Raw genomic sequence first — 13,520 nt, forward strand, 5'->3', positions numbered from 1 at the left:
CAATAAACAAATAAGTGCATTTCACATCTATTTTTTTTGTATGGAGGATAAATTGAAAAGTGGGAAAATATGTCTTAAAGTAGCAGGACAGCTCAAAATGATAAACTTAAATCAGACTCAAATGCTTAGGGGGATATTGAAATATAAATTCTCATAGGAATGTTACAGGATGTAGTGTTAAGTGTGAAAATGCATTCTATTCTTAGCTGAACTTGCATTCTGCAAATCACCAGCAGCAATGCTGACATGAATTAAGGAAAACGGAATGTTTGAAATTTCAAAATAGATCCATATTTTTTAGTTCTAACTCTCAGTATGACCTGCTTTTTAGAAGATATCTATAACATTTATCAATGCTTTAACATGTTAAAGGAATAGTTCACCCAAAATGAAAATTCTCTCATCATTTATTGGCTGACTTCTGCAGAATACAAAGATTTTTTGAATGGTGACCAAAACTTTGAAGCTTCAAAACACACAAAAGCAGCATAAAAGTAATCCATATGACTCCAGTGGTTTAATGTCTTCTGAAGCAATCCAATTGCTTTTGGGTGAGAACAGACCAAAATGAAACCCTTTTCACTGTACATTGTGCCATTGCAGTCTCTAGGCACAATCATAATTTCATGCTACATTACTCTTGGTAATGTTTGACACACAATCATGATCGCCAAGAAAACTGGTGATGTCAAGATATATAGTGTAAAAGGATTTATATTTTGGTCAATTCTCACCAAAACCAATTAGAATACTTCCAAAGACATGGATTAAACCACTGGAATATAATGGATTACATTTATGCTGCCTTTGTGTGTTTTTTGGAGCTTTCAAAATTTGGTCACCATTCACTTGTATTGTATGGACCTACAGAATTGAAATATTCTTTTAAAAATCTTTGTGTTTTGCAGAAAATAGAAAGTCATACACAAAGAATGCCATGAGGGTGAATAAATTATAAAATAATTTGAATTTTTTGGGGAACCATTCCTTTAAGACTGTAACAAACACCATAGCTTTAGTTTTATGTCATGAAGTTGCATTTATAATACAGAATTGATAAGACACTGATTGAATAACAGTTCGGAAGCCAGCAATTCACCACTCCAGCTCCACAGGGTATTTGCCTGTGAGGCAGGCTGTGCAGTGGCCCAAACTAGTTTTAGTGCTAGAGCAGATCCTCTCATCTTTCCCATGTGACTCTATCCCACCTTGAACAGCAGACACCAGGCCTTCAACAGAAAGGTAACGCACACTTGTAGCACCTGCACAAAACAACACAACATTACAAAAATGTACATGATATTCTAAAGAACCTTTGTGGTCCACATGCACAATTGCCAGTTTTTATAAATAATTTTTTCAGGCTGCAAAGCATAATTTGTATATTTCTTTCATAGTTTGTGTGTACATTCTAAGACCCTAGGGCGTCAGCAAAATTCTGTACTGTTCTGACATACCAATATAGCCAGCTATATCCTCAAACTCTGGTTTGTTAGCAATTAGCTCCTCTTTGGTAGGAATGTTGATGCCCATGTAGCATGGGAACCGGATCGGAGGAGATGCAACTCGTATGTGGACCTGTAAGTTCAGGTGACATACACAATGACAGTATGCAGGTAAATAGAGACCAAATCAGCAAACATTTCCAAGACAAGGCTCATTATATATGCGATTTAAAACATTTGAATGAATCTTACCTCTGTTGCACCTGCTTCCTTTAGCAGTTTAATAATAGGGGAGATGGTGTTGCCCCTGACAATAGAATCATCAACAAGCACCACTCGTTTGCCAGCAAAGTTGTCAGTCAATGCTCCAAATTTCTTGGCCACTCCAAGCTGACGCAGTCGAGTATTTGGTTGAATGAACGTTCTGCCCACATAACGGTTCTTACATAGTACCTCTACATATGGAAGTCCAGACTACAGAAAGACAAAAGTGAAACTTTGCAATATCTCGAGTGAACCATTAACACAAATATGTATAGCATCCTTATTACCTCTTGTGCGTATCCTAATGCTGCAGGTGTGGCCGATTCTGGAACAGTGCTTACTACATCAGCGTCAGTAGGGGCCTCAATGGCTAACTGCCGTCCACAGCGCTGCCTCACAGTATATACCATTTGACCTGTAATATGGTAACACAAATGCTTATTTCACCTAGGATTAACTTCATTAAGATTAACTGCACTGTAACATAATCATGTCACAATTGATGAGAAATATTTATATATGACTTTGCTCTACCTGATTAGTTATCTTTTGTTTAAAATTATTCCTAATACACAGAGAGACAGTTTTAAATATGAACTTGCCTTCAAATATAGAGTCTGGCCTGGCAAAGTAAACGTATTCAAATATGCAAAAGGCAGGAGGGTCTCCCTCTGGGCGTGGAAAAACAGTCAGGCTCTTCACTCCATTTTTAGAGATCTGGACTATCTCCCCTGGCTGTACTTCACGATAATACCTGAGAAAAGATAAATAAAAATACAAACAGAAACAAAATGTAATAGGAGCTTAGGGCTCTGCGATGGAAAATTGTTAGAGAAACAGTATATGGTACCCAAATGTTAAATGGAGTTAAAAAAAATGGGCTTTCACATTTTAACCAAATTCAGAAATCAAAGCCCAATCAAACGGAGTGATTCGGTTTGAATTCAAGGGAAATACAGGTTGCCATGATAATGTGGGCATACCTTGCTCCAATGGACTGGAAGCTACAGGACTCAGATGAAACCACCCAACCTTCTGTGTCTCCTTCTCCAGCACCTAAAAAAATTAAAATTAGGAATGAGCATAGTACAGTTTCTCTCTTTTTATTCTAGAACTCAACAGGCAGGCCACAGCCTTTAGTTAGCAGTTGGTGACATGCCTAATTATGAATATACACAGTTCATATAATTAGCTCCCAATATTAATGTGAATATTACGTTTTTAATTTAACACTTCAAACATTGGTAAATGGTCTGCACTGATATAGCACTTTTTTTTTTTAACCTTTGAGGTTACCAAAGCGCTTTACACTGTGTCACAATCACTCATTTACACATACACACTCATACATCAATGACAGCAGAGCTGCCATGCAAGGCGCTAGCCTGCCATTGGGAGCAACTTGGGGTTCAGTGTCTTGCCCAAGGACACTTCGGCATGTGGAGTCATGTGGGCTGGGAATCGAACCGCCAACCCTGAAAAGGAATATGGCCGGCCTAATATGGAAGTCTTTGGTTCAGGTGGTAAATTATAATTATAGAACTCGAGTAGACCTGAACATTTCTGCCCAGAATCTCTGGATCTGTGGGCACAAACAAGAGGTGCCTTAGAGAGACAAGAAATGTGAAATTGAATTTATCATGAGAGCTCAGTCAGTCAAACCATAATACTGTTATAAAAATATATTATCTCAATTGTATGTCTGTGCAAATGCATCAAGTATAAACCAGGATTTTACGGTCTTCAATTTTATGTTGCATATTTTAAAACATAATTTACTGGCACCCTTAAAAGATGACATGCACAACACAGCTTTTCTGATTGATGTTAACTGAATTCACTTAAAAGGAAACAAAGATTATGGCGTTGACACTAAATTATGTGGCTAAATTATCTACACAAAGTATTGCAGCTCTCTATAAGCATATTATGCAGTCTGCCTAGGGCACTAGCTCCCTAGGGGGCACCAGAAACTCCACCGGCTGCCCTTCCTCATACGTTATACGAGCACCCGATCTCAAGGACCCCCCCACACACGACAATTGTCGAGCTCTGTGTAGGGCATCAATTTGGCCATTTTCACCCACCATTTCCTATTCACTGAAGTTAACTTCTTGAAAATGTTGACATTAACATTGACACAGAATTGATAGGCCCTATATACACTGTATATATTCAAAAACTTAAATGTAAAACAAAGATGCACCTGTATACCAATACCTTTTGTATGAATAATGTTTTCCCATTTCCCTTCCCATCATAGTTGAATTACTTATTTTGCTTGTACACACCTGAGGTGTGCAGTTTGGAGATGGGCATTAGACGTCCAATACAGAGAGGCCTGTTTCCATAGGGGTCTCTCACAGCATAGATCACATCTTGATGCATCACTAGCAGTGAGTATGATGTAGGTGTCTCTGTCATCAGATTTTTAATACTAAAAAATAAAAAATAAAAAAAACATTAAAAGACTAACATTACAAATCACAGAAAGTGGATTTCATTTTAAAATCAGTAAGTCTATTAAAGGAATATTCCAGGTTTAATACAAGTTCAGCTCAATCGACTGCATTTGTGATTTAATGTTGATTACCACAAAAAATGTTCAATTGGTTCCTCTTTTTTTCTTTAAAAAGCAAAAATTGTGAGGCACTTACAATGGAAGTGAATGGGGCCAATTTTTGGAGGGTTTAAAAAGGCAGAAATGAGAAACTTATAATTTTATAAAAGCACTAATTAATTCTTCTGTTAAAACTCTATTATTTGAGCTGCTTTTACAGTCATTTTATGGTTAACGTCATTACCTATTTAATTGGATATAATTTTACACAGAAAAGGTTAGCAAGCGATTTTATCACACTAAAATCATGTTAACAAGCATATTGTTTATGCCTTGTGGCTACATTTTGGAAATGGTATATTAACATTTACAGATTGGCCCCCATTCACTTTGTAAGTGACTCACTGTAACCCAGATTTGTACTTTTTTTTTTTTAAAGAAATGGTTGATTCAAAATGCTTTTTGTGGTCATCAATATTTTGCCACAAATGCAGCTGATTGAGCTCAACTTGTTTTGAACCCAAAATATTCCTTTAAGATGAGAGGGTTTAATGAGTGGTGATCCAATCAGATCTACATGTAAAGCGAATTGCAATGTACAACTTACCGAGCCACCCAATCAGGAGTGTCAAGCTCCTCCATGGGAGGAGTCAGTGCAAGGAGCTGAGTGATAAGCTCACTGTCTGAGCAGGTGGAGAGGCCAACCCCATGTCGCATAACCTTTAACACACAATTTATCACATATTATATCAAATAGGGAAAAGAATAACCTCCACCCTCCTCCAAAACTATACGTGGAGTCTCATGTAATCCCTAAAAGTCCAATTCCACCTTCTTGCGCAGTGCAGAGGCATTGACCAGCTCTCCATTGTGTGCCACAGCAATCTTGCCATGCAGGGTGTCCACCACAAAAGGCTGGCAGTTCTGCAGCTCTGAGATGCCAGTGGTGGAGTAACGTGTGTGTCCAATACCAAGGTTACCATTGCGCAGCTTCAGCAAGTCCTCTGGTTTAAAAGCTGTGTTCACTAAACCCATTCCCTGCGTGTGTGTGAGAGAGAGAGAGAGAGAGAGAGAGAGAGAGAGAGACAGAGAGCAATTATCTCAGGCGTGCCTAATCTTGCACTCATTGCTGAATTTATATTTGAAACAATCACCCCTCAAGGGCCAGTACATTTTAAGTGAGATGTTTTACACACTGTATTATTCCTACATTACCTTCAGAGTGGTGTAAATCGGGGGATTTATTCCAGTACTTGTGACAATTCCAGCACTCTCTTGACCCCTATTTAACAGAAATTACTTTAAAATCCTCTAATACACTTATTCCACACATAGTAGATGTTTATGTAAATGACTTAATTTAAAGAAAGGGTAAGTATTGTGATAAACTGATGGAGTTTGTTGAAGGCATGAAATTGCATGCAGAGGGCAACTAGATCACACTGTAGCAACATGTTTAGGCAAGACTGCAGTCTAGATAGAGAATGTGTCCATCCCATTCCTACCCCTCTTCCACTTTTTTACACTAACAATGTCAAAATCAAGCCAAATCTGTCACATGATTCAATGGCTGCAATGCGTGTGACTAAAAAGGCGGATCAAACTGGTTTGTGTGAAGCAGTTAGCCACAGTGAGAATGAGGAAGGGGGAGGGGCAGGAATTAGAGAGAGAGAGGACTGAAAGCATGAGGGGGGAGAAAAAAAAATATGTCTCAAATAAGACTAAGCAAGGCATTCAAAACAGAATTACAAACAGATATATTGTCAGCTCTTAGCACAGCCAAATGCCTCTTAAGCCTTTTACAGATGTCTTATTGGGAGAAACAGACACAGCAAGTGCAGCTCACTTGCCAAGCCACTTCTCACATTTCCTCCTTGCACCTCCCCCACGGCACACAGCTTAAGCCAGTCATAAGGCTGTTCTCGGTCACGTGGGTATTCCTAACTGGCTCAGTCGTCTGGTTGCCTTGGACACTGAGCTTAAAGTCAACGGGGAGGGGGAGCAGAGAGGATAAAGGCAGAGTTGAACAAACAGAAGCCATTTCTAGGCAAGCTTAGAAACATGGAGCCTGAAACAGCCCAACACAGGAATGCTGGGGAGGAAAAGAAGCAGAGAGGAAAAGCTGGACATTGGAGAGGGGAAGATGTGAAAGCTCTGCTTTCAGTGTGGAGGGAGAGACAGGCGTGGGAAGAGGAAGAGAGCAAGGCCAAGTATGAGGCCATCTCAAGCCGACTGAGAGAGCTTGGGGTGTGTAAAGACTGGGTTGAGTGTAAGGCCCAGAGTAGGAGCATGGCTCTTCCAGACTGGAGGCCTACACAGACGGTCTACAAACAAGCTTCCGCAGATACTAGATCACTGACCCAAAGGCCTTATGTGGCAGATGAAGAGCCAATGGCTCCCAATAGAAGAGAGGAGTTTACTTCCCAAGCAAGTCTTCAGGAAGGTAATCTATTTCACAATTTTAAAGACGCAACACTTTGGTAAAGCAATCAAGTTAGAATAATTAGATTTTTGCTCTTTTTGTTTCAAATATGCCTATAAAACACACGTAGTAGGCAATTGGGCCTTATTCAAAATGTCAAGGGAAAATTACTTTGTTGCTTAAGTTGAGCCAAGTTTTATTATCTCAAAAGGGTAAACTGATTTGCAAGTAGAGATTTATTAAATAAATAGATACATAAAAACATAAGTTCACATGGTTACAACACAAATATTTATATCAGCTGCCGATATTTATTGTCCAGTTACTGACCAAATTAAAACCATTGGCATATTGGTAATAAGCATGAAAATGCATATGAAAACCGAAGATTTGTTTATAATTAATTGGTCACATATTTTGTAAAAACTCTTTGTAATAATAGCCACACTATGTAGAAGGGTTGGCACTCCTTAGAATAATAATTTTATATTACATGATCTGTCACATTCTCGCATTAATAGGGGGGAAAACAATAACAAAATAAGGTAAGTTGCAAACTATCTCTATTAGCCTATAGTTTATTGTTACAATCAGTAGCAGTCAAATTTTCATATTGGTGCATACATATTTTATATGCAACATATAGTTATTATATGTTAGTTTACCAATTTTTTAACTAGATCTCAACCTCAAAGTACAAATATGTATATAGAATGTAAACAAGACATTAAACATTTCCTACTGCATATATATTACTTTAAATTATCATTGAGTGGTTAAACCTGCTTTTTTCACTGATCTCATGTGAATTCTACTCATAGGATGAGGCATTAAATCATTGATAAGAAATTTTAATGTCACATTAGTTTAGAGTTTACATATAGTTCCTCATATTTAAATGCTCTTCTAAACACCTCCCACAGCATTGTGACTGGTGTCTGAATGTTTGCAAACAGTATGCCCTTGCTCAGCTGTTTCAAATTTCTTTTTGGCTCTATGCAAATAACGAAGAAGCACTTTGCCGTACGCATGCCAGGGCCATAATTTTCCATTCCCAAATGACCACCAAAGGTACTCTCAAGAATTTTTTTTCACTCAAAACTTTTTACTCACAATTTTGAAACATACGTTTAAGTGAGATGAAGACATATCAGTAACATTATAAAAGTGGTTTTATTCTACATGGAGTGGGTCACCTCATGGGGGCTGCCATGTTAGGATCATATGACCAGTGAAATACTACTCGCTTAACCTCAGTAATCACCCTTTTATTGACATTTTAATTCATAAAATTAATCATGGCTGACTCTGAATAGTTAATTTATACAATGGCATCATTAACTGAAAACGATTGCGTTTGAATGAGATTGCATCCATGCAGGTAGGTCAGTCCACCCAGCTGAAAAACAACAATAGAAACCCTCACAGAAATTCAAATTGTTTTAATGGTTATAATGCTAATTATTGGTTTCAATGGTAACTATAACGGTCCAGGAGGGTCTGTACTGATAATGTGCTGGCTTCTATTGTGACATGTTAAGTCTAGTGGAAACAATTAGAAACCAATACATTTTTATAATGGAAACCAATACATACCATTTAATCCTAATGGAATTTGACCCAAAACACACTAGACTCATAATGGTATTCGTAGTGGAAATCATTGGAATTTCTATTTTTTTTTTCAGCAGGGCAAGATGACAATTCTTTTTTTTTTTTTTTTTTTTACTAAGTGCACCTTTAAATAAAACCAATTTGCTTCCTACTCAGTGCTGGATGGAGGCCGACACTGGTCTGACAAGGAGGTTCGTGCTCTTCTAAATGTCTGGTCAGATAAGGAGGTTCATAAGCAACTCCAACGCTCCCACAGAAACAAGGCCATCTTCCAGGAAATGGCACATCGTCTAGAGCAGCAACATGGCGTTGTCCGAGACTGGAGACAATGCCGCACCAAATACAAGAACCTGAAATACGACTACAAAGTCAGCAAAAGCCAAGGCCGACCAATGAGGTTCTTGGCTGAGCTTGATTCCATTTTGCAGGGCAAAGACATTGAAGGGGGTTTTGAGGGGGTGGACTCGCCCAGGAAAATACCAGACAGAGACCCTCTGGCTACAGGGCGTGAACCTGGCAAAGAACAGGTTATCAAGATTGATGATGGTAAGTTTTTAATTACTACCTTTGAAAAATGTAGTGCTTCATTAGAAAATAAAGACAACTGGTGGGTTGCGAACAATGCTAAATGCAAACAATAAAATGCAGCTAACTTAACCAACTTAAAATATTTCATAGCTAGGACAGCAAAAATAAATGTGCTTATCAACATTCTTTTGTTGTTGACGTCAAAGGCCATGCATCTAATACAATTCTACAGAATTGTGGCACAAATCCATGTGTCATTTGGTAGCCAAATTGGACAGACACCAACCATCTGGCTAATTCTCCTATTCAGCAGCGTAAGGGACTGTTCACAAAGGACAAATTCTTGCATTCAAAAACAGCTAGTCACAGTGCAGTGGAAATGCATAGAACACTTGGTCTCTGAAAAAAACAGCGAGACACAACAGTCAAAGACGTCTGTCTAGCTTATGCGTTCATAGACTTAATTTAAAAAAAAAAAGTGCAAATAGACTGCAATATGCCTCCTATATGAATTCCCCCTAATATAATATTTGTCCAAGTGTTTGATTCATGTTAAGCAATAACACTATCTAAATCACACTTATTTACAAAAACACATGTACACTTTTCCTACTTAGCCTACGTTATTCTAATCATAAGATACACTAATGCTTATTTTGTTGGTTTTGGGCCTATGCAGTTCATGATAATATATTAACACATTTCAAATAATTTGATTTTAAGGACATTTTTGTAACTTTTGGACGCCAAACACATTTGGTACCATGTTGGGTCACTATTGGATGTCCAATGTACAAACTAGGTCCTCAGGCAAAACCAGATAAAGTTCATCAGCCTCTCATTATCTAGAATTTCACTATTTCCATCTTAATTCCTTTCAAGATGAAAGTCTGGCAGAGATGCAAACAATAATGAATACTGCAGCCCATCCTCTGATTGGAAGAGAAACAGGTGAGTTGGAAGATAGTCACAAAAGCTGGTATGTTGAATGTAATTTAAAAACCACATCTCAAAAACCCATCATTTCTGTCCAATGCTTAACCATGTCACCAGCGACAACAGCAGCAGCAAATGAAATGAATGTAATCACGGTGCATGACTCTGGCAGAAACTGGAGTGAGGAAGAGGTGGCAGCGCTGCTTCAAATCTGGGCTGATGAAAGCATTCAGCGACAGCTACAAGGTTCAACCAGAAATAAAGACATTTTTGTGCAAATTTCACGCAGGCTTCTTCAGCAGGGTGTAGAAAGAGACTGGAAACAATGTCGCACCAAGTATAAAAACCTGAAATACCTCTACCGTTCTCTGCAGAGAGGAAAGGCTGATATAGGAGATCCTCGCCGCCTCATGAGGTTTTACGAACAACTGGATGCCCTTTTATCAAAGCCTTCTAGAAATCGTATGAGTTATGCGGAGTTCAATTCTAGGATGTTCAGTCCTCCAGAATTTGAGGAGCATTCCGTGGTGGGAATTCCACAGGTGGATAATGACATTGTTGCTGTTAGATATGACCAGCCACCTACGAATGAGACCAATTTGAGATCTCCAGTCAATACTGCAAGGGTTTTTCAGAATCAAGCTGGGACCGAAAGCATTTTAACAGAGTCAGATGAAGTGACAAACATGCAATTTGGGATGCCTGAATTGAATTCCATGTTGGTAAGATCAGTTAGCAGTCCTCAGATCGAGTATGAACACCATCTATCCTCTGACTCAGTCACTGCAGTTATATATGACAACGGTCCGAAGTACACAGGTAATTCTATTACGCCATAATAATTGCACTAAAAATACTTAATTTAAAATGATTAAGTGTCCATGGAATGACATTTTCTTTTGCGTATACTCTCAATTTGTGTCTGTATGTTTGCAATGTAGACAGCATTGACACAACATACACAAGAGGAGAGCGGGTGGTGGCCACCAAAGGCAGAAAGAGGAAGGCTACAGACGAAGGTTTTTCATTATATTCTCCACATGATAGGGACATTCTCAATTTAAAGTTGTAACACACAGTAACGGACTAGGGCTCAGCTGTGATGGAGTCTTGTGACTACAGTCTGGCTCTAATAGAATCAAGACAGGAGTGAGAACACAATGATTAGGATGGAAGGTCACAAACACAACTACACAAAGAACTTCCCATTAAAGATAAAAACATTATTTAATTTACAGACAATACATACTAACAACACGAACGATCATGCCATATATTCACAAATTATTTTTTCACAGAGGAATTAAAGGGATAGTTCACCCAAAAATAAAAATTATTTCATCATATTCTCACCCTCATGCCATTCCAGATATGTACGACTTTCTTCTGTGGAACACAAACCAAGATTTTTAGAAGAACACTTCAGCTCTTTAAGTGCAAGTGAATGGTGACCAGAATTCCAAAAGCTCCAAAAAGGAGATAAAGTCAGCATTCAAGAACAATGAATATACACGATGTATATATATTTGAGAGGAAATAGCAAATAGTTGGGTGCGAGTAAAATTCTATCACACTCATGTTGTTCCTAACCTGTATGATTTGTGTAACACAAAATGAGGCAGAATGTAAGAGACTGACATCCTCAGTCCTAATTCACTTTTATTGTATGGAAAAATATCCAGACACTTTTCCTTCTGTTGTCCACTGAAGAAAGTACTGTAAGTCACATGGATTTGGAACGTTATTAGGGTGAGTATATTATGACAGAATTTCCCGTTTTTTGAGAGAACTAATATTTTAAATAACGGTCAGAGAATAAACACGCTCTTTGACCTACGGAACGTTTGTTAATTATTATCTATATTTTTTCAGGAGACCGTTTGGTAAGCAAACAGTTTCATCAGAGCACTGATGATGGAGAAAGCAGCACAGACTGGTCGGAGAATATAGACTTCCAATGTAAAGAAGAGGATGATCAATACATTCCGATCATGGAGATCACCTCTGTTTGTTCTATGGCGTCTAATGCAATCACGGCCGAACAATCGGTAAGATGACAGAACAATGGAAATCCATTGATTTGTGATTCCAATATTGCATTAGTAGCGCGAGAGATACAAAAGGAGATGCAACGTTCACAAACCGTTATATCATAAACGGTCCTTGATTAATGGGCTGTATCAGTATTGATAAAGCGTATCAGTAAGAAAAAAGAAACGTAAGGCAATTGCAAAAGTTGTATCTATAATGAATTACACCTTCCTTCACGATAAAGTGTACTACATTTTTAAGTTACTTACAATGCAAGCATTAAGAAAAGTTACTGTGTAACCCGTATATGAAACGAGAAGATTCATTTAAAACGGATAACAAATCCTTATGTAAGTCACAAGAGCAAAACCTTTTTTGTTCTAAATATAAGCAGCATCACACTTACCTGTGCTGTAAAGCAACAAGACCAAGTGTCAAAATCTGTGCCACCTCCAGTTGTGTTGGCCATTCTCCTGCTGCGACACAGCCAAAAACCCCGCATTCCTCACCGATACCCGACGACTCAAACTCCATGTCCTCCTCTGTAGATTTGGATGCCCTGGTTTGTAGCGTAGCGTGTATTTCCACGCTGACTGAAGTAACTTGGAGCACGTGCTACTTCCTCACAGCGGAGCATGCAGCGCGAGACTCAACAAAATGCTCAAATGAATAAAAACACCAGATTTAAGGTTCAAACTAAACTTGAGCAGATGGAAAATAACAGTTCTCAAAGGGGAGTTTGGTTATATCTTTAACACAAAATATGCAAAAGTCGGGTTTGTTTAACAGTGAGGAATGCGCTAAATGTCTCGCGCCACACCTGCAAGCCACGTGCCACTTAACTTCAATGTAGTTTGCGGAGATATATCAGGATGGATGTTTGTCCTAAACGTCATCTGATTTCCAAAGTTTTGTTTCTCGAACAAAGCAGAGCGGATTTTTTTTGCCCACGTGGTGAAGATTGCATCACTCTGATTGGTTTTTAGTCTCGGCAGAGTGTCGTAACTGGCGTTGCTCTTTGAAAATAAATTAGTTGGGTCTCGTTCCTTGGCGCCATACTTTATATCAGTTATACTCTGAAGTTCAGCGGCAAAGAAATAATAGGTTTCTTATATTTTTCCAGGAAAAACGAACTTCAACAAAAATGTCGAACACATCAGGTAAGTTAAGTTGGTCCTGCTTCCCCCTCCTGTAGCATATTTATAATGTTTTGTGTAGATTAGTTGTTGCGCAGTATATACAAAAGCATAGTTACAATAATATTCAGTTGAGTTATTTATCATAATTATACAACATTGCAAGTCTTTCTTGGTCAAGTCTATATATGCTGTGATTAATCTCGCAGTTAATATTAGTTGGTGTCTATATTTATGCGTAGAATTGAAACTAGGTCCGAAACTGAACGAGGGTAAGACCAAGCAGATCTTTGAGCTTGTGGATGAGCCGGGTCATGTTCTGGTCCAGTCTAAAGATCAGATCACAGCGGGCAACGCGGTTCGGAAGGATCAGATGGAGGGCAAAGCTGCTATTGCCAATAAGACCACCAGCTGTGTGTTCAAACTTTTGCAGGATGCTGGTGAGATTTTTGATCCTTTTGATTATTATTTTATGCAATTATCTGGCAAACAGGTTAATTCCTTTGCAAAGTGTTACAACAACAACAAAAAAATCTAACGTTGTATAAGCCAATGTTGTGTAAGCCCACTTACTGTTTGTTGCA

General features: G+C 38.4%; 2 protein-coding genes across 2 annotated transcripts in view; one reads left to right on the top strand and one right to left on the bottom strand.

Annotated features, from left to right (window-relative positions):
• On the bottom strand, positions 1-12,945 carry ppat (phosphoribosyl pyrophosphate amidotransferase). The gene is made up of 11 exons (XM_052095341.1): positions 12,207-12,945; positions 5,485-5,551; positions 5,101-5,307; positions 4,877-4,989; positions 4,001-4,146; positions 2,693-2,765; positions 2,312-2,463; positions 1,997-2,124; positions 1,698-1,919; positions 1,458-1,578; positions 1-1,262 (listed from the first exon to the last, which is right to left on the bottom strand). Exons 1-11 carry the CDS (start codon positions 12,332-12,334, stop codon positions 1,096-1,098), a joined length of 1,524 nt encoding a protein of 507 aa, XP_051951301.1. The 5' UTR covers positions 12,335-12,945; the 3' UTR covers positions 1-1,095.
• paics (phosphoribosylaminoimidazole carboxylase, phosphoribosylaminoimidazole succinocarboxamide synthetase) overlaps positions 6,219-13,520 on the top strand; it is a 21,885-nt gene continuing 14,583 nt past the window's right edge. The window contains exons 1-8 of the mRNA XM_052095339.1: positions 6,219-6,712; positions 8,462-8,851; positions 9,716-9,784; positions 9,887-10,588; positions 10,711-10,788; positions 11,642-11,817; positions 12,924-12,960; positions 13,179-13,376. Coding sequence (XP_051951299.1) covers positions 6,331-6,712; positions 8,462-8,851; positions 9,716-9,784; positions 9,887-10,588; positions 10,711-10,788; positions 11,642-11,817; positions 12,924-12,960; positions 13,179-13,376 — 2,032 coding nt within the window. The 5' untranslated portion in view covers positions 6,219-6,330. The remainder of the gene's footprint in view (positions 6,713-8,461; positions 8,852-9,715; positions 9,785-9,886; positions 10,589-10,710; positions 10,789-11,641; positions 11,818-12,923; positions 12,961-13,178; positions 13,377-13,520) is intronic.

Source organism: Xyrauchen texanus, chromosome 28 (assembly GCF_025860055.1).
Source record: "Xyrauchen texanus isolate HMW12.3.18 chromosome 28, RBS_HiC_50CHRs, whole genome shotgun sequence".
Lineage (NCBI taxonomy): Eukaryota > Metazoa > Chordata > Actinopteri > Cypriniformes > Catostomidae > Xyrauchen > Xyrauchen texanus.